General features: G+C 43.5%; 2 protein-coding genes across 3 annotated transcripts; one reads left to right on the forward strand and one right to left on the reverse strand.

Annotated features, from left to right (window-relative positions):
- The first annotated feature begins 640 nt into the window (after positions 1 to 640).
- On the forward strand, positions 641 to 6,362 carry zcchc17 (zinc finger, CCHC domain containing 17). 2 transcript variants are annotated; one of them, XM_036953148.2, is made up of 6 exons: positions 641 to 807; positions 1,476 to 1,576; positions 1,677 to 1,768; positions 1,865 to 1,965; positions 3,481 to 3,671; positions 4,489 to 6,362. In XM_036953148.2, the coding sequence occupies exons 1-6, from the start codon at positions 669 to 671 to the stop codon at positions 4,648 to 4,650; spliced, it is 786 nt and encodes a 261-aa protein (XP_036809043.1). In that variant the 5' UTR covers positions 641 to 668; the 3' UTR covers positions 4,651 to 6,362. The 2 variants fall into 2 exon arrangements, with proteins under 2 accessions (XP_036809043.1, XP_090065055.1); XM_090208929.1 differs by lacking the exons at positions 3,481 to 3,671; positions 4,489 to 6,362 and adding an exon at positions 2,815 to 3,184.
- Positions 6,363 to 7,401: 1,039 nt separating this feature from the next.
- On the reverse strand, positions 7,402 to 11,213 carry fabp3 (fatty acid binding protein 3, muscle and heart). The gene is given in 4 exon segments (NM_001124713.1): positions 7,402 to 7,520; positions 7,658 to 7,759; positions 8,655 to 8,827; positions 11,069 to 11,213. Coding segments are annotated over 4 exon segments (402 nt in total). The 5' UTR covers positions 11,142 to 11,213; the 3' UTR covers positions 7,402 to 7,466.
- Between the last annotated feature and the right edge of the window lie 8,396 nt (positions 11,214 to 19,609).

Raw genomic sequence — 19,609 nt, forward strand, 5'->3', positions numbered from 1 at the left:
CTTACAGTAGCTAGTTGAACCCACATCCAGCCATGTATTCTATACTGTATGTATAGCTATTTAACATGTTGCCTAGTCAGACACTGTTCCAGCTGGCTGATAAACAATGTCTACCTCGCCATCTTTTTTCTTTTTCAAATCTTGTCTCATTGATTGAGACAAGTGGGTGTCCACCCCAAAGTGCTACACGTCATGATGACACTCGTCAGTCTCGATCAATGAGATAATATTTGAAATAGACAATATGGCGGCGTACACATTGTTGGATTACATCATGGAGCAAAACAATGATTACATTTAATAACAGAGCATTTTCTAAATTCAAACGAACCCCCTGCGACTAGACATGGATGTTTAAAAGACTTGGTGTCTTCCAAGTCAGGAATTGAGAAAGTATCGCCAAGTTAAGGTTGGTAGAAAATTCTGTGCTAGCTAGTTAGATCAGTGATTCCTCTTAACAAGGCATTACAAAGGAGGAAGGGTACACAGTTTCAAAGCAGAGTGCCAAAATACATAACCAGGCATATTCAGTGGGGTGCAACATTACAGAATGTTTAGATTGAGGTGTTGCACCTAGTCTTTACATGATGATAATCTCCTTACCTAACCCAGTTGTCCTTCTGTGTGTCTGCAGGGAGAGAGTTATACTGTGAGTCGCCATCATCATCATGGCAGACTTTGACCATGACCAGCAGGAGCCTGCAGGACTAGATGGCTTGCCAGCCATGTACAGTATTGTGAAGGGAGAGGTGGCTTCTGTACAGACCTACGGAGCCTTCATCAAGATTCCTGGCTACAGGAAGCAGGGTAGGCTTAAGGCATCAGCATGCTTCAGTTCTGCTGGCGCCTTGAACGAGTGTGCTCTCATGCTCCCTTAAAAGACCTTTGCTTGGAAAACGAGAAAAAAGCGGCAATAGTACTTATTGTCCATTTTGAGACGCTGTAGCCAGTATACTTCCTCAAAAGTCAGAATTAATCTAATATAACTCAAATAATCTGTCATTCATTTGGAGATCTTAGTCATGCAATTTTACATCTAATTAATGGTTGGTGCATTATTTTTCCCCCCAAAATGTGCATGAAAACCTGTTGTCTCTCATTGAATGACAACAAGGACTTTATTGAAGAGTTCCTACTGTTGACCAATCACTGATGAAGCGGTGTAGACTTTGGCTCCTGAACTTTGGCGGGCCTCGAGAAAAAACCCTTACCCAAGTCCAAGATGAACAGAAACGTCACAAAATGTCGCCATGATATATGCACAAACTCTTCCGAATTGTTTCGGCTGGGAAGCATGCGGACACCTTTGGGCATCTTTCACTTTACAATATCTTTGACTTCATGATCTCTTTCTGATTTATATTATCTTTGTCTGTTTTGAGTATTACGGTTTCTTCTGAGGCACTACTCTTTCTCCTCACTTTCTACCTCTTCCCTCTATCTCTCCCACTTTATCTCTTCTCGCTCTCTCTCAGGGTTGGTTCATATCAGTGAGTTGTCAGCCTGTAGGGTTGAGAATGTTGCAGAAGTCGTCGACGTGGGAGAGCAGGTGTGGATCAAGGTCATCGGGAGAGAGGTAACACGCAGACACATACACGTAAATAAACTCCATCTCTCCCTAATGAGCAAATGGTTCCGAACATGGCCTTACCTCTCCCTCCCTCCATCTTTCTCAGATGCGTGATGACAAGGTGAAGCTCTCCTTCTCAATGAAAGCTGTCAATCAAGGAACAGGGAAAGACCTGGACCCCAACAATGTCATAGCAGAGTATGTATTTGTGTCTGTCTGGGTGCACTGATACGATGATTGGCTATTGCTGCTTTTTTCAAGTGTGTGTGTGTGTGTCTGTGTGTGTGTGTGTAGGCAGGATGAGCGGAGGCGTAGACAGTTCAAAGATGGTACAGGACGGAGGATCACATTGGAGGCTGTACTCAACACCACCTGCAAGAAGTGTGGCTGCAAAGGTACAGCCACATGAACACTAGGGGGGTTGAAATATTTTCACTATTCCAGTAGTATCATGAATTTCTTGGATATTCAAAACCTGCACGCACTATAGCTGCAGCTGTGAGCGAACAGACTGAGGGAGAGATGCCAAGGCAACTCCGCTACAGCCATGACTTGCTAATTTGTAGCAGCTACAATATCATTTATCATGTTATTTATCATCCCATTTAAGTGCCTGTCTTGACTGGAGTAGCCTAGAGACGCTAGCTAGCTAAGCTAATTGAGGCCACTAATTGAGGCCACATGCTGCGCTTTCTCCTCAACCCCATTCAGATAAAACAGCCTACCTGTTGGTTTCTTGTTGTAGCCTACTCCTTCTCATTGAAAAGTTTGTTTTATTAAATTAATCATTTGAAATGTCCTTGAATGTAACAATGTCACATGGGTATTTTAATTGAGAAAAAAGCCTTTTCAGTGTTATAATAGGCCTTTAATAAAATGTTATCACGAAAATGAATACTCACAAGTATTCAAATAGTAATGTCCGTTCGGACATTCAAATAACCATTCATATCCCTAATGAACACATTCTCTAGACAAACGGATTCAACTAATCCTGAAGACCTTCAGTCAATTCTTGAATAATGTGTGTTTGGAACTGGACTGGAACAAAAGCCTCTACACACGGCCCCTGTTGTTTACCTCCATCCTAATGTAGCATATGATCTCGCTCTCTCTCTCTTTCTTTCTCTCAGGTCACTTTGCTAAGGACCGTTTCTCTCTTTCTCTCAGGGCACTTTTCTAAGGACTGTTTCTCTCTTTCTCTCAGGGCACTTTTCTAAGGACTGTTTCTCTCTTTCTCTCAGGGCACTTTGCTAAGGACTGTTTCTCTCTTTCTCTCAGGGCACTTTGCTCAGGACTGTTTCTCTCTTTCTCTCAGGGCACTTTGCTCAGGACTGTTTCTCTCTTTCTCTCAGGTCACTTTGCTAAGGACTGTTTCACTCTTTCTCTCAGGGCACTTTGCTAAGGACTGTTTCACTCTTTCTCTCAGGGCACTTTGCTCAGGACTGTTTCTCTCTTTCTCTCAGGGCACTTTGCTAAGGACTGTTTCTCTCTTTCTCTCAGGGCACTTTGCTAAGGACTGTTTCACTCTTTCTCTCAGGGCACTTTGCTAAGGACTGTTTCTCTCTTTTTCTCAGGGCACTTTGCTAAGGACTGTTTCTCTCTTTCTCTCAGGTCACTTCGCTAAAGACTGTTTCTCTCTTTCTCTCAGGGCACTTTGCTCAGGACTGTTTCTCTCTTTCTCTCAGGGCACTTTGCTAAGGACTGTTTCTCTCTTTCTCTCAGGTCACTTTGCTAAGGACTGTTTCTCTCTTTCTCTCAGGTCACTTTGCTAAGGACTGTTTCTCTCTTTCTCTCAGGGCACTTTGCTAAGGACTGTTTCTCTCTTTCTCTCAGGTCACTTTGCTAAGGACTGTTTCTCTCTTTCTCTCAGGGCACTTTGCTAAGGACTGTTTCTCTCTTTCTCTCAGGGCACTTTGCTAAGGACTGTTTCTCGGCCCCGGGGCTGCAGTATGATCTGATACCTGAGGAGGGCGATGATGAGCCTCAGCAGCTACAGAAAGAGCCTATCAACCCCAACCTCATCCCACTCGCAGTCCGCAAAACCCAACCTCCACAGGACTCACACAAGAAGAAGAAAAAGGAGAAAAAAGAGAAAAAGGTAAAGACCACAGAGTGACATAGAAGTCAAGGTTTTCTATTCCTGTCTCCATGGTAAGGATTGATTGGCGCCAGGGGTATTTATCAATAGTCTACAGTGGCTCTTTCTCCCCCTCTCAATTCAAAGGGCTTTATTGGTATGATAAACTTGTTTACATTGCCAAAGCAAGTGAAAGAGATAATAAACAAACAAATATTAACAGTAAACATTACTCAAGTTCAAATGTCATTATGGCTATATACAGTGTAATAATGATGTGCAAATAGTTAAAGTACAAAAGGGAAGAAAAAAAAGGGAACATAAATATGGGTTGTATTTACAATGGTGTTTGTTCTTCCCTGGTTACCCTTTTCTTGTGGCAACAGGTCACAAATATTGCTGCTGTGATGGCACACTGTGGTATTTCACCCAATAAATATGGGAGTTTATCAAAATTGGATTTGTTTTGGAATTCTTTGTGGGTCTTTGTAATAAATATTTGTCTCTAATATGGTCATACATTTGGCAGGAGGTTAGGAAGTGCAGCTCAGTTTCCACCTCATTTTGTGGGCAGTGTGCTCTCTTGTTGAGAACCAGGTCTGCCTACGGTGGTCTGTCTATCTCTCTCTCGTGCGAGGTATTTATCGCTCCTGTAAAATGTAACACTTGGGTTAACACCCCCTGGTGACCATGTCTCTCTGTCCTGAGAGAAGTTGCATCAGTGACGCATTGCAGAATAACCAACATTTTAAATAGAGGATTCATGTAGTGATATAAAACTCTAGCAATTTGATTTTTCTTTGTCTTTCATTGCTTATCTCTCCTCCCCTTTCCTCAGGAGAAGAAGGGGAAGAAGAAGAAGAGGAAGAGAGAGAGGAAGGAGTCCGAAAGTGACAGCAGCAGCAGTGGACCCGGTCAGGCCAAGAGAGGGCGCCATGACGACAGAGAGGACAGAAAGAAGAAGAAACACAAGAAACACAAGTCCCACAAACACATCTGAGACTGATCTGACGGACTGACACACATACATTGCACTAAACACACACAAATCACACTGTAGACACACATGCACACAGTAAAACTGTGAACCTGCACATACACAGCGTAGACTTGGTTGGACACACACACAAGTTGACGCAACAGTCAGAAGCCCCTCATAGCCCCTTGCCCCTACCGTCTGACACATGCAGATCGATAGAAACCTGATAGGTGTTAGCAATATGGCAGCTTCCCTGAGCCCATCGGAAAGTTAAGTATATATTGCACCTATCCAGTTCCCTCAGATCTACCTTTAACACTGAAGAGGTTAGTGTTGTTTTCAGGATGACAGTATAGGTGTCTCAGATCCCACAACACCTGGAGTTAACATCTCAGGAACCATATCAAGATGTTGTAATCTGTGCAGGCCTGTGCTGTGTTAGTAATATGTGTATCTGGAACCTGTCCTCACTGGTCAGGTTAAACGCATGACATACACTACATGACCAAAAGTATGTGGACACCTGCTCGTCGAACATCTCATTCCAAAATCTTTGTTTGATGGGGTTGAGGTCAGGACTCTGTGCAGGCTAGTAAAGTTCTTCCACAACGATGTCGACAAACCATGCTGAAACAGGAAAGGGCCTTCCCCAAACTGTTGCCACAAAGTTGGAAGCACAGAATTGTCTAGATTGTCATTGTATGCTGTAGTGTTAAGATTTCCCTACACTGGAACTAAGGGGCCTAGACCGAACCATAAACTGTCCCAGATCATTAATACTCCTCCACCAAACCTTACAGTTGGTACTATGCATTAGGGCAGGTAGCGCTCTTCTGGCGTCTGCCAACCCCAGATTTGTCTGTCGGACTGCCAGATGGTGATGCGTGATTCTTCACTCCAGAGAAGGCGTTTCCACTGCTCCAAAGTCCAATGGTGGCGAGATTTCCAACACTCTAACCGACGCTTGGCATTGCGCATGGTGATCTTTGGCCTGTGTGCAACTGCTCAGCCATGGAAACCCATTTCATTAAGCTCTTGACAAACAGTTCTTGTGCTGACGTTGGTTCCAAAGGCAGTTTGGAACTCGATAGTGAGTGTTGCAACCGAGGACAGATGATTTTTATGCGCTACACGCTTCCACACTCCGTGGTCCCGCTCTTCAGAAAGGCCATTTTACTGCCAATCTTTGTCTATGGAGATTGCATGGCTGTGTGCTCGATTTTATACACCTGTCAGCAAGAGGTGTGGCTGAAGTAGCCGAATCCACTCATTTGAAGGGGTGTCCACATACTTTTGTATATATATAGTGTACATACATCAAAGCAACACACACAGGAAGTGGTAAAGCCGTAAAGAAGAAGTGTATATGTGTTACAGGAGATTCCCCAGAAACACGCCACTTCGATACAGCTATGACCGGAAGTTACTTTTTCGTAGCAGGTTAGGAGAATAAGGTTAGGGTTAGCAAAAATGCTCTCATAACCTTCTACAAAAAGTCAAGGTCATAGCTGTATGGAAGTGCTGTGTTTTTAGGGAGTCCCTGTCAAACATACAGGAACCTCATGCTTGCGATATCCTGTTGGTACACGCCCCTTATTGTGTGTGAACACGTGTACTCTGCAACCATGTCATTGAAGATGTGTGTTTGTGCGCAAAGGAGTTTGTGTAACATGGTCCATATTCCTGTATGCAAACTATGAGGGTCTTTATTAAAGATTTAAACTGTCAAGTAATTCATGGTCCGTATGGTCACAAAGTGTTCATGAAGCAGAGCTTTGCTCCAGTCTGGCTTGATCATTTATGGTGATGTTGATTTTTGAGTTCATTTGAATGGTTTTGTTAGAGTTGATCATTACGTTGTAGGGTTCATTTGCTCAAACACCAGTCTGTTTGTTCCATGTTGTGGTCGTAGCATGTAGGGGTCACTGTGAGGTGTCCTGTACTGCAGGTCCTCTGTCCCTGGTTGGCACCCTGTCTGCAACACATGATACCAATCTACACAAGCCAGGAATGCGCCCAAATTAGAACACACACTCATAGCCCAGGACACACACACACACCTACGCAGCCAGGCACCAATCACAATTTCTGTTTACCTAGGAGGAGCCGATGGTGGCACACACTGAGGTTGGTCTATAATTATTCTCCTCGTGATGCTCTGTGTAAACCTAGTTAAGATGGAAACTTGTCGCTGGTTTGGAACTGCTATAATTGTACCAGAAGTCAACTCCCCCTCCCTGAGCTACACACACGGCCATAACTACTCAGAAATGGGTCAAAGTGGAAAGGCCTTTACTTGGTGTTGTGGCAACAAACAAACTGCCTTGATCTGTCTGAGGAGCCATGTGCTGTTTCCAAACAGCAGCCTCTGATCTCAGCTTGGCACAAAATGGCTGCCGTGCCTCACCCTGATGGATCCTACTACTGTAAGAAGTGATGAGCCATTTGGCACAAAATGGTTGCCACACAACGTTGGTAGATGAGTTGACTTTCCTCTAGGCCAGTGGAAAAATTCCTGTGGTTTCATGAAACTAGTGTGTAGGTGCAGTACCCAGTGTTATAACCAATGACTTATCTATACACAATGGTTTATATACTGTGACTGTTGTCATGGTGAGTGTGATTGACAGAGAAGCGGTTTTAGAGAAAAAAAACACAAGTGGAATTTATTCAGTGTTTCATACAGAAGAGAAACACTGCAAAGAGAAGGACGGGACAGCAGGGGGAGTCAGGGGTTCGGTCAGACGGGTTAGAGGTCGTTGCAGTGGGGGTCAGTGGTAGGGTTGTTTTTGGGGGCAGGTGTGGCAAAGGGTAGTGCAGTTTTTTGGGGAATGTTGTCACTCGGCCTTGACGTAGGAGCGTGTGGAGACGACATCACCCAGAGTCAGAGTCTATGGAGAAGAGAGGAGAGGATAGTTAGATATACAATATACACAGATTTATATATAGATTTTTTTATATACATACAGTGTGTGCATGTATATGCAGATGCTCCATAAATGTACACAAAAACACACTCAGTACTGACCAGTTCGAGGGCGTTGCCGCTGACTTCACGGACCAGAGTGGTCTCCTTGCCATCCCACTTCTGCACGTGAACCATCTTACCACCGTCTATCGTTATTAGGGACTAGAGAGAGCGAGAGATATGTTATGAACACACACGTCACATACTATTGACTGGGGAAAACTGGAGAGAGGCGATAAGAAGATACAATCTACTACTAATTAAGTGAGTTTGAGACTGTGGTGAATGTGTGTAATTGCAGATTAAGAATGGATATGACTGCATTTTCAACTAAGTTAGCCTGCACTATGTGACATGTGTGGCCACCTATCGACAGTTGACTTGAGGTTACTAGACACACACACACACAAACAAAAGTAACTATTCCTCAACAGTAAGACATTGTGTGTGGGTGTGTCTGTTCTCTTTTTCACTCAGATCATGCTTAGTAGCCTCTCTCTCTCTCTCTCTCTCTCTCTCTCTCTCTCTCTCTCTCTCTGATTCATGTAGCAGCTGTCTCCGGTCACAAAGCTACAACTCATCATCCTTGACCTCTTACCTTTGACCCCTCAACCCACCCAACATTTCAAGGCCTCTGGCTCTGTTTGTCTGTTTGAAATCATTTGCTCTTCTACTGAACCCTGCATGTCATGGCGGATACAACCATTACCTGTAATCCAGCATACATAACCTCTAGTCCCTGACCTCTCACCCCATTATAAGGATACACACTCATGACAACTCTTACAATGTATTATAACGGCATCATAATGCATTATAGCTGTAAAGTGTAACGTGGTAGCCATAAAAATGACTGTAAAGTGTTATCATTAAAAACATACGGTTAAAACACACACCATAAAGTATGACTGATCATCAGCTAGACATCTAGGAATAAAAATCAGTGTCTCAGCATCCTGATCTAGGATCAGGTCCATCCTGTCCATATAGTCTTACTAATTATGATCTAAAAGGCTAAACTGATCCTATATCAGCACTCTTAACCCTGACCTCTTACCTTGACTTTCCTGTCATCGGCGGTGGTCTCGTCGAACTCCGCTCCTAGTTTGAAGGAGATCTCGGTGTTCTTGAAGGTGCTCTGTGTCTTCAGAGTGACTGTGTCTCCAGCTACCTCGATGATGGTGGTGGGCTTGGTCATACCGCCAACCTGGCGTGTTGCAAAGCCCACACCTGTCAATCAAAAACACATCACAAGTTAACACTTCATCTAGATAAGAACATTATAGCCTACTATCTCATATCACATCTTGATTAGAAAGACTGCTGCTGCTGCTGCCAATACAGCCCCACCCTTACTGTAGATATTCCTTTCTGAAGAAAAAGGCCATGCACGCACCCATGCACGAAAACTCTTTTGGGGTTAATGATGTGTGACTGACTGACTTTTCAAGCCCATAAAAACTCCTTGTGACCATAATGTGACTATAGGTCCAAAATAAAAAGGTGCATACTAAGGGAAGTCTTTACACCAGACAGTGCACTGCATCACTTATTGATCTGTTCTGTTTGTGGAAACTGACTGCTGATTGGACTGATCTAACGGAATCTAATTCCCACTCTTATCTCTATTTCCTGTGTTCTTTAAACATTCAGCAAAAGTCATCAGACCCAGCTGTGTGTGATCCGTTCTAGAGTACTTTCCTCCTCCCCTGAACTAAAGTAATGTTTCTGTAGCAGCTGAGTTGATCTCCCAACGCAAATAGAGACACAGTCACACAATCCATACAACAAACAGCTAGTTTGTGGCACCTGCCTGAGTGATCCGGAGAGTTGGTTGGGGGTCAATACTATGGTGACAAGAGCAGAGGGGTCGAAGCTAATAACCCCAGGGGTCAACGAACGGGTCACACACACACACTATGTTAATATTCAACCCCACCTCACAACCTAGCCTCAAAAAAGGACCACTCTTTCAGAGAATTTCACCCCCTATGTGTGTGTGTGTACACAGCTCAGACTACAACGAGTTTCTCACAGTAGGGGCATTCCCCCCCTCCCCCATTCAAACGGAGAGAGCGAGAGAGACGGCAGCAAGGTTTGTGACCTGGTACCACAAGAAAAGGGCAACCAGTGAAGAACAAACACCATTGTAAATACAACCTATATTTATGTTTATTTATTTCCCCTTTTTATTGAACTATTTGCACAGCGTTACAACACTGTATATATACATAATATGACATTTGAAATATCTAATCCTTTGGAACTTTTTTGAATGTAGTCTTTACTGTTTCATTTTTAGTTTATTTAACTTTTGTTTATTATCTATTTCACTTGCTTTGGCAATGTAAACATGTTTCCAATGTCCATAAAGCCCTTTGAATTAAATTGAGTCTCCCACTCCCCCCCCCCCCCCCCCCCCTCCACACCACTAGGTTGGTGGGGGGGTGTATCACAACCGGCTGTGATTGGGAGTCCCTTAGGGAGACACACAATTTGCCCAGTGTCGTCCGGGTTAGGCTGGTGTAAATTAATAAGAACTGAAATGCCTAGTTAAATAAAGGTTCAATAAAAAAAGTATTCTTTCTGGCTCTGTTCCTACTTCTCTATCTTTCATCCAACCTCCCTCACTCTCTCCCTCCTGATATCCCTCTCTCTCCCTCCTGATATCCCTCTCTCTCCCTCCTGATATCCCTCTCTCACCCTCCTGATATCCCTCTCTCTCCCTCCTGATATCCCTCTCTCTCCCTCCTGATATCCCTCTCTCTCCCTCCTGATATCCCTCTCTCACCCTCCTGATATCCCTCTCTCACCCTCCTGATATCCCTCTCTCTCCCTCCTGATATCCCTCTCTCTCCCTCCTGATATCCCTCTCTCTCCCTCCTGATATCCCTCTCTCTCCCTCCTGATATCCCTCTCTCTCCCTCTCTCCTGTCCCTTTCCCTCTTCGTTCTCTATTTGTGTGTGTCCAACACACACCCTGTTTTCCCATGCTTAGCATTAACGGCTGCATTATCCGTTTAAACACGCATGCTCTGCTACTTACACACACACACACACACACACATGCAGCGCCCACACACCAGTGGAGGCTGCTGAGGGGAGGACTGTTCATAATAATGGCTGTAATGGAATGGAATCAAACCATATGGAAACCATGTGTTTGATTCCACACCATTCCGGCAATTATTATGAGCCATCCTCCCCTTAGCAGCCTCCACTGCCACACACATATATGAGGGCGCACACAGATACACACACCTGCATGTGTGTGTTTTTTTGTGCGTATATGTGTATTTGTGAGCTCATGTGTGTCACACACTCATGTTCACAAACACACATCAGTACAAAAACACACATGTGGGTGCACACAAGCACACTCACACCCTTCTCACAAGTGCACACACCCACATGGAGGCACACCCCATCCTTTACCATTACCGTTACACTACAAACGCACACGCTGCTCACCCAGAGCCTTCATGTATTCGTCAAAGTTCTTGCTGTCCTTCAGGTTCCATGTGCCTGCGAATGCCTCAGCCATGTTGTTAGCAGTGTGGAGGAATGAGAGAGGGAGTGAGAGAGCAGAAACAGAATGAGAGAGTGAGTGAGTGAGAGAGAGGGACAGAGAGACTGCTATGCTGCAATCCTACTGGTCGGTTTTATACCGGCTGTTCGTGATGTCATCACTCTGAGCGGGGAGAGGAGGGAAGGGGGAGGGAGAGGAGGTGAGAGGAGACAAAGACAGACAGACAGACAGACACAGACAGACAGACAGACAGACAGGAGGGGCAGGGGGATATTAAGGTGTCCAGCAGGAAGAATAAAAGACAGTCAAAAAAAGAGGAGAGGAGTGGGGGAGGGGAGAGTAGAAGAACATCTTGCTCCAGTCAGAAAGAGAGAGAACGAGAGGGGAAAGAGGGAGGAAGCCAGAGAGGGAGGGGGGAAAGAGGGAGGAAGCCAGAGAGGGAGGAAGCCAGAGAGGGAGGGGGGAAAGAGGGAGGAAGCCAGAGAGGGAGGGGGAAAGAAGGAGGAAGAAAGAGAGGGAGGGGGGAAAGAGGGAGGATGCGAGAGAGGGAGGGGTTGATGATTGATTTGGTGTGAAGGTCAGGGGGAACGACATGTACATTTTCTCTCTTTCTATTTCTCTCCTGTTTTCTACCTCTTTCTCTCTCTCGTTCTCTCTCCACCATCTGACCGCCCTCTGGTCAACGACCTCACTCTAATTATTCACTCAACAGATAAAGAGACAACGATAGAGAAAGAGTGTGTATGTGTGCATGCACACGGGTGTGTGTGTGTGTGGTTACCAGCAACAGAGTGACACACTGACCAGGAGTCTGGACTTACCTCCCTAACTCTGTAATGTTAATGACTCTGTAAGGATATACAGTGGATTACAGTTGATATACAGTGGATGTACAAATGTACAGTATCAGTTTAAATATATCTAAATGCAGAGAGGTGGGGGTTCCTGGGATGGCAGAGGGGTAGAGGGTATAGCAGCCTGAAGAGGAATGGGGGAGGGAGGGGTGGGAGGTAGATGGCTGAGAGTGGAAGTGGCAAGGGGGGTAGATCCTGGTGATTTATGGGCCTTTGTGAGTCAAACTGGTTTAGTTTATTCAGCAGTGAGGGGTTGTCTGCTACCCGGGGGGCTTTTGGTTTGAGTGGAGTCACTTCCTTTTTTCCTTTTTTTTAATACAAAGTGTCTTGTTACTTTTTGGTTCTGTGATGCGAGCTAACTATTCAATTATATGAAATTGTTTATTGTGCAAAAAAGTGAATCCGATTGTGTTTATATTGTGTTTGGGAAATCTAAAACGGTAGTGGTATTATCCCATTCAGTACAGACATATGTAGCGGCTTTACTTACCACGACATCAACATCCCACTTGTCACACACTGGCTGATTCAACATTGGTTCCACTTCATTTCAATGAAATTACGTTGAACCAATGTGAAATAGACTTTGAATTTTGTGCTAAATTGGATGTTTTAGAAACTGTGATGTTTACAGTAATTTTGATTATTTCCAGGGATACACAACATACTGAAATATATGTAGATACAGTATATTTGTTAGACAGAATACTATATTTCCCTTGACGAAGTGATGCTGATTGTAAAAATGCCGCAACTTGCCCCCCTCTCCCCTACTGCTGGTGTTGGGCCAGTAACAGAATAAGTTGCTGGTTTTAACCATGAATAGGTGAAACATCTGTTGATGTGCCCTTGACAAAGGCACTTAACCCTAATTGCTCCTATAAGTCACTCTTGATAAGAGTGTCTGGTAAATGTAAAATGCTGCCTTAATTCCTGAGTGTAGCTTTTTCTTGGCCTCGCTATAGAGGTCCCTGTTCTTGCTCTTGTAGAACCATGGTTTGTCGTTTCTCTCTTTCTTACACACGCACACACAAGTCTCTCAGACTGTCTATGTTTCTTGTGAAATATTGTCTTTAGCCAATAATGAGACAACCAACTCCACTGGTTCTGTAAGGGACAGACAAATGGACAGACGAACACACTCACAGAGGCTCGCTCTGAAAAAACAAAAAGGTCATACCAATCCAGTCAGTTCCATTTCAATTCAGGAGATTCCTTTTTTTATTTATTGAAGAACTGAATTTAAATTCTAATTCTAAAATTGAAAAAATCTATACAGTGCCATCGGAAACTATTCAGACCACTGGACTTTTTCCACATTTTGTTACGTTACAGCCTTATTCTAAAATGTATTAAATAATTTCATCATCAATCTACACACAATACCCCATGAATACAAAGCAAAAACAGTTTTTTTGCTAAATAAAAAACAGAAATGCCTTGTTGGGGCCTCCTGAGTGGCGCAGTGGCACTGCACCGCAATGCTTGAGGAGTCATTAGAGACCCGGGTTCGATCCCAGGCTGTGTCACAACCAGTTGTGACCGGGAGTCCCATAGGGCGGCATACAATTGGCCCAGACCATGAGAAACAAGATTCTCTGGTCTGATGAAACCAAGACTGATCGAACATCTCTGGAGAGACTGAAAATAGCTGTGCAGCGACACTTCCCATCCAACCTCACAAAGCTTGAGAGGATCTGCAGAGAAGAATGGGAGAAACCCCCCAAATACAGGTGTGCCAAGCTTGTAGCATCATACCCAAGAAGACTTGAGGCTGTAATTGCTGCCAAAGGTGTTTCAACAAAGTACTGAGTGAAGGGTCTGAATACTTATATAAATGTGATATTTCAGTTTCAGTAAATTCTAAAAACCTGATTTTGCTTTGTCATTATGGGGTACTGTGTGTAGATTGATGACGGGAAAAAACTATTTAATCAATTTTAGAATATGGCTGTAATGTAAGAAAATGTGCAAAAAAGGGAAGGGGTCTGAATACTTTCTGAATGCGCTGTGTGTTTTTGATGAGGATGCCTTGAACTAACTAAATTGAAATGGAATTGACCCTTACCCTGGTAAGAATGTTAAATCATTTTCACCCGGTCTCCCCCCTCCCCTCCCCCTCTCTCACCACTCCCCACTCTCCCCCCTCTCACCCTTCACCCCTCCCTCATCCTATTCATCTCTCCCCCTCTCTCACTCCCTCACTCACCCCTCCCCCTCCCCAAATTATCTCTGTGCCTAAACTGACACGTGTGTGGCGAAATCGGTATGCTGTGTGCATATGTTCGACATTTGACACAAACAGGTGGCCAGAGAGTACAGAGAGGGAGGGTTAGAGAGGGAGGCTGAGAGAGAGAGAGAAATGAGGTGAAAGGTCAAACTTATCCAACTCTTTCCTTGGCAAACATCTATAGGTGTGTGTGATTGTTATATGATATACAGTATGATATGTGAGAGAGTACAATGGTTAGCACACTTAGTCATAAATAATTCAAACTGAATACCAAAAGGACTTGTTCAGGCAACTGCCAACAGGCTTATTCGTACCCACCCCTGCTCAGAAAACACACAAGTGACACACACACACATATATGCCACATGTAGTCTAGAAACGAAAGTGATATGTTGACCAAATCAACAGACACGACACTGTGAGGATAAGTGCAGTAATCCATATGTACTGATAAAGAGTGTTGTCTTGCAGGAGTGTGTTTTGCTACTGTGTGGGTTCATAGGGGTCAGGATATATTGTATCTTGGGCGGCGGTAGCCTCAAGGTTAAATATTTAGAGAAGCAGGCCAGAGAAAAGAACTTAACCTTGAGCAGGAAACTTAAAAAACACTCATAGGGCCCTGCACTGCTGGTGCAGCAGACAGATTTTCATCCCATATTGACTTACTTCTAAAGTATACCGTATTTTCTCTTATACTTTCATATATCTTGGTTCAGACCCAGGCCAGTCTGTATATTGATTATATTGATCACCATATATTCTGGGTCCTCTTTAAAATGGATATTTAACATAACCAAAGGACCAAATGGCAAATCTGAGGTCTTGTTGATTAACATAGAATAGAATAGTATAGATCTATTACACAAAGAATCAGACATGGATTAATATTTCATTCTGATGGATTGAAGATTATCGGACAGTTGCTAAACTTAAAGCAACAATTTGTATAGTTCTCGAGGGAACGGCCCCCACCGCTTCATGTGGCGTTGTTCATTGCTTACTTACACAACAGAAACAGTCTTTTGTTGACACAGTAGTACCCAATCCCGGACACAGGATTAGTATCACCGGTAGGTCAGCAGAGCCTCTGGAGCACAGCAGTACTAGGACACATCTGAGATATTGATTCTTACTCCTGCTATTCGATTTTTCCATTAGACCTGGATTTGAACCGGCAACCCTTCAGTTCAACCCTTCAATGTATATATCCTTATTTTGGATGCACTGTCCCACTAAGGGTTATGAGTGGGACTTGAGTGCTTTCAAGGGATCAATTCTAGTGTGCTCTGTATACTCAGGTGCAGAAAGATTATGTCACACACACCCCATACTCTGAGGACACACCCTTAAACTTAGTAGTTGTACTGTTAACACGGTTTACATTTACACACACCACACACACATATGCATGCACACACACACACACATGCACGCACGCAAGCACGCACACACACACCCACACATACCCACACCCACACGCACACACACACACACACACACTTCTGCTAAGCTCACCTGTATGCAGTGTTTGAGTGAGTGACTTGAGAGACAGGTACTCCTGGTTTTCTAATCTACAATTCAAATGTTCGGAAAGCAGCCCATTGGCTAAAGCACATACCTAACCTGCTCATCCCATTGGCTAAAGCTATTACCTAACCTGCTTCGATTGGCTAAATCAGTAGTTCTCAAACTTGTTAAGTATGCTGTCTAATCAAGCTCCTACTTGTTGCACTTTAATGCAACTGAACTGAACTAGATCAACACCACTCTACTTTACATTACTGTACTCTACTCTACTCTACTCTACTCTACTCTACTCTACTGTACTGTACTGTACTCTACTGGACTCTACCCGACTCTAATGTATTCTACTCTACACTACTCTACTGTACTCTACTGTACTCTACTGTACCGTACTCTACCGGACTCTACTCTACTCTACTGGACTCCGCTCTACGGTACTCTACTATACTCTGCTATACTCAGCTGTATATCCCAGCCCTCTGTGTCTCAGGCTACTCTGTGTAAAGGAGAAAAACATCTGAACATTGACTCAATGATGACCGGACCCTGATTGCAGTGTTTCTACATCCATTCCTCTCACTTCGTCCCTTTTTATCCTCACTCTTCCTCCCCCTTTCTCTCTGTCTCCAATCCCTTTTGTATTCATCATCCCACATCATCCCATTTCCCCATAGCCTCCCTCCCTTCCCTTCTCTTTCTCTCTCCCTCTTCCTCTAGTCTAGTTTTAGTTATAGATGACATAACACCTGTGATCTACATTACCTGAGTGCAAATAAAGTAGCTATCAGCAAAGTCAGTTCTAGTAATAAAAAATAAATGCGAGTATTAGAGCAACAAAGAGTGTTCGTTTTTTTTTTTTATATATATATATATATTTTTTACATATTCACATTCTACCCATATCTTGATGTTCTAATCCTCTGAAGACTATCTCACACACACACACACACACACACACACACACACACACACACACACACACACACACACACACACACACACACACACACAAACCATACTAACACACCATAGTTAGAGTTGAAACAATGTCCGCAGTGGAGAAGGTCAAAAGCTTCAAGTTCCTCGGCATGCACATCACTGACAAACTGAAATGGTCCACTCACAAAGACAGTGTGGGGAAGAAGGCTCAACAGTGCCTTTTCAACCTCAGGAGGTTGACCCTCACAAACTTCTACAGATGCACTATTGAGAGCATCCTATTGGGCTGTATAACCGCCTGGTACAACAATTGCTCCATCCGCAACAGCAGGGCTCTCCAGAAGGTTGCGCGGTCAGCTCAATGCATCATTGGGAGCCCACTGCCTGCCCTACAGGACATCTACAGCACCCGGTGTCACAGGAATGCCAAGAAGATCATCAAGGACCTCAGCCACCCGAGCCATGGCCTGTTCAAACAGCTACCATCTAGAGCAAGGAGACAGTACAGCTGCATCAAAGCTGGGACAGAGAGACAGCTTCTATCTCCAGGCCATCAGACTGTTAAATAGTCACAACTAGCCGGCCTCCGTCAAGTACCCTGCCCATAACTTAGTAAACTGTTACTAGCCGACTACCACCTGGTACTCTACCCATTAGAGACTTCTGCCCTGTGAACATAGTCATTGAACACGGGTCACTTTAATAATGTTTACATAACTGTTTTACCCACTTCATATGTATATACTGTATTCTAGTCAAGGCTCATCCTATGTAACTACTGCTGTACTGCTGTACACACATATACTGTCCATACTGTCTACACACCATTAAATACATTTACAGTTGAAGTCTGAAGTTTACATACACCTTAGCCAAATACATTTAAACTCAGTTTCACAATTTCTGACATTCAATCCTAGTAAAAATTCCCTGTCTTAGGTCAGTTAGGATCACCACTTTATTTTAAGAATGTGAAATGTCTTAATAATAGTAGAGAGGGTGATTTATTTCAGCTTTTATTTCTTTCATCATATTCCCAGTGGGTCAGAAGTTTACATACACTTAATTAGTATTTGGTAGTATTGCCTTTCAATTGTTTAACTTGTGTCAAACATTTCGGGTAGCCTTCCACAAGCTTCCCACAATAAGTTGGGTCAATTTTGGCCCATTCCACCTGACAGAGCTGGTGTAACTAAGTCAGGTTTGTAGGCCTCCTTGCTCGCACACACTTTTTCAGTTCTGCCCACAAATGTTCTATAGCATTGAGGTCAGGGCTTTGTGATGGCCACTCCAATACCTTGACTTTGTTGTCCTTAAGCCATTATGACACAACTTTGGAAGTATGCTTGGGGTCATTGTCCATTTTGAAGACCCATTTGCGACCAAGCTTTACCTTCCTGACTGATGTCTTGAGATGTTGCATCAATATATCCACATAATTATCCTGCCCCATGATGCCATCTATTTTGTGAAGGGCACCAGTCCCTCCTGCAGCAAAGCACCCCCACAACATGATGCTGCCACCCCAATGATGCACGGTTGGGATGGTGTTCTTCGCCTTGCAAGCTTCCGCATTTTTCCTCCAAACATAATGATGGTCATCATGGCCAAACGGTTCTATTTTTGTTTCATCAGATCAGAGGACATTTCTCCAAAAAGTACGATCTTTCTCCCCATGTACAGTGGCAAACTGTAGTTTTTATGGAGGTTTTGGAGCAGTGGCTTCTTCCTTGCTGAGCAGCCTTTCAGGTTATGTCGATATAGGACTTCTTTTACTGTGGATATAGATACATTGGTACCTGTTTCCTCAGCATCTTCACAAGGTCCTTTGCTGTTGTTCTGGGATTGATTTGCACTTTTCGCACCAAAGTACGTTCACCTCTAGGAGACAGAACGCATCTCCTTCCTGAGTGGTATGACGGATGCGTGGTCCCATGGGGTTTATACTTGCGTACTACTGTTTGTACAGATGAACATGGTACCTTCACGCATTTGGAAATTGCTCCCAAGGATGAACCAGACTTGTGGAGGTCTACACTTTTTTTTCTGAGGTCTTGGCTGATTTCTTTTGATTTTCCCATGATGTCAAGAAAAGAGGCACTGAGTTTTAAGGTAGGCCTTGAAATACATCCACAGGTACGCCTCTAATTGACTCAAATGATGTCAATTAGCCTATCAGAAGCTTCTAAAGCCATGACATCATTTTCTGGAATTTTCCAACCTGTTTAAAGGCCCAGTCAATTTAGTGTATGTAAACTTCTGACCCACTGGAATTGTGATTATCAGTGAAATAATCTGTCTGTGAACAATTGTTGGTCAAATTACTTACTTGTGGAGTGGTTGAAAAACAAGTTTTAATGACTCCAACCTAAATGTATGTAAAGTTCCGACTGTATATTTCGGACTCTGACATTGCTCATTCTGATATTTCTTAATTTCTTAATGACATTTTTGGGGGATTTGTGTGTATTGTTTTGTATTGTTAGGTATTACTGCACTGTTGGAGCTAGGAACATAAGTATTACTGTACTGTTGGAGCTAGGAACATAAGTATTACTGTACTGTTGGAGCTAGGAACATAAGTATTACTGTACTGTTGGAGCTAGGAACATAAGTATTACTGTACTGTTGGAGCTAGGAACATAAGTATTACTGTACTGTTGGAGCTAGGAACATAAGTATTACTGCACTGTTGGAGCTAGGAACATAAGTATTACTGTACTGTTGGAGCTAGGAATATAAGTATTACTGTACTGTTGGAGCTAGGAATATAAGTATTACTGTACTGTTGGAGCTAGGAACATAAGTATTACTGCACTGTTGGAGCTAGGAATATAAGTATTACTGTACTGTTGGAGCTAGGAACATAAGTATTACTGTACTGTTGGAGCTAGGAATATAAGTATTACTGCACTGTTGGAGCTAGGAATATA

This window comes from Oncorhynchus mykiss, chromosome 18 (assembly GCF_057628025.1).
Source record: "Oncorhynchus mykiss isolate SJ-2025 chromosome 18, ASM5762802v1, whole genome shotgun sequence".
NCBI lineage: Eukaryota > Metazoa > Chordata > Actinopteri > Salmoniformes > Salmonidae > Oncorhynchus > Oncorhynchus mykiss.

Coding starts and splice junctions, on each gene's coding strand:
- zcchc17 (XM_036953148.2), top strand. CDS start 669: ATGGCAGACTTTGACCATGACCAGCAGGAGCCTGCAGGACTAGATGGC. Junction 1,966..3,480: donor CAAGAAGTGTGGCTGCAAAG/GTACAGCCACAT, acceptor TCTTTCTCTCAG/GGCACTTTGCTAAGGACTGT. Junction 3,672..4,488: donor AGGAGAAAAAAGAGAAAAAG/GTAAAGACCACA, acceptor CCCTTTCCTCAG/GAGAAGAAGGGGAAGAAGAA.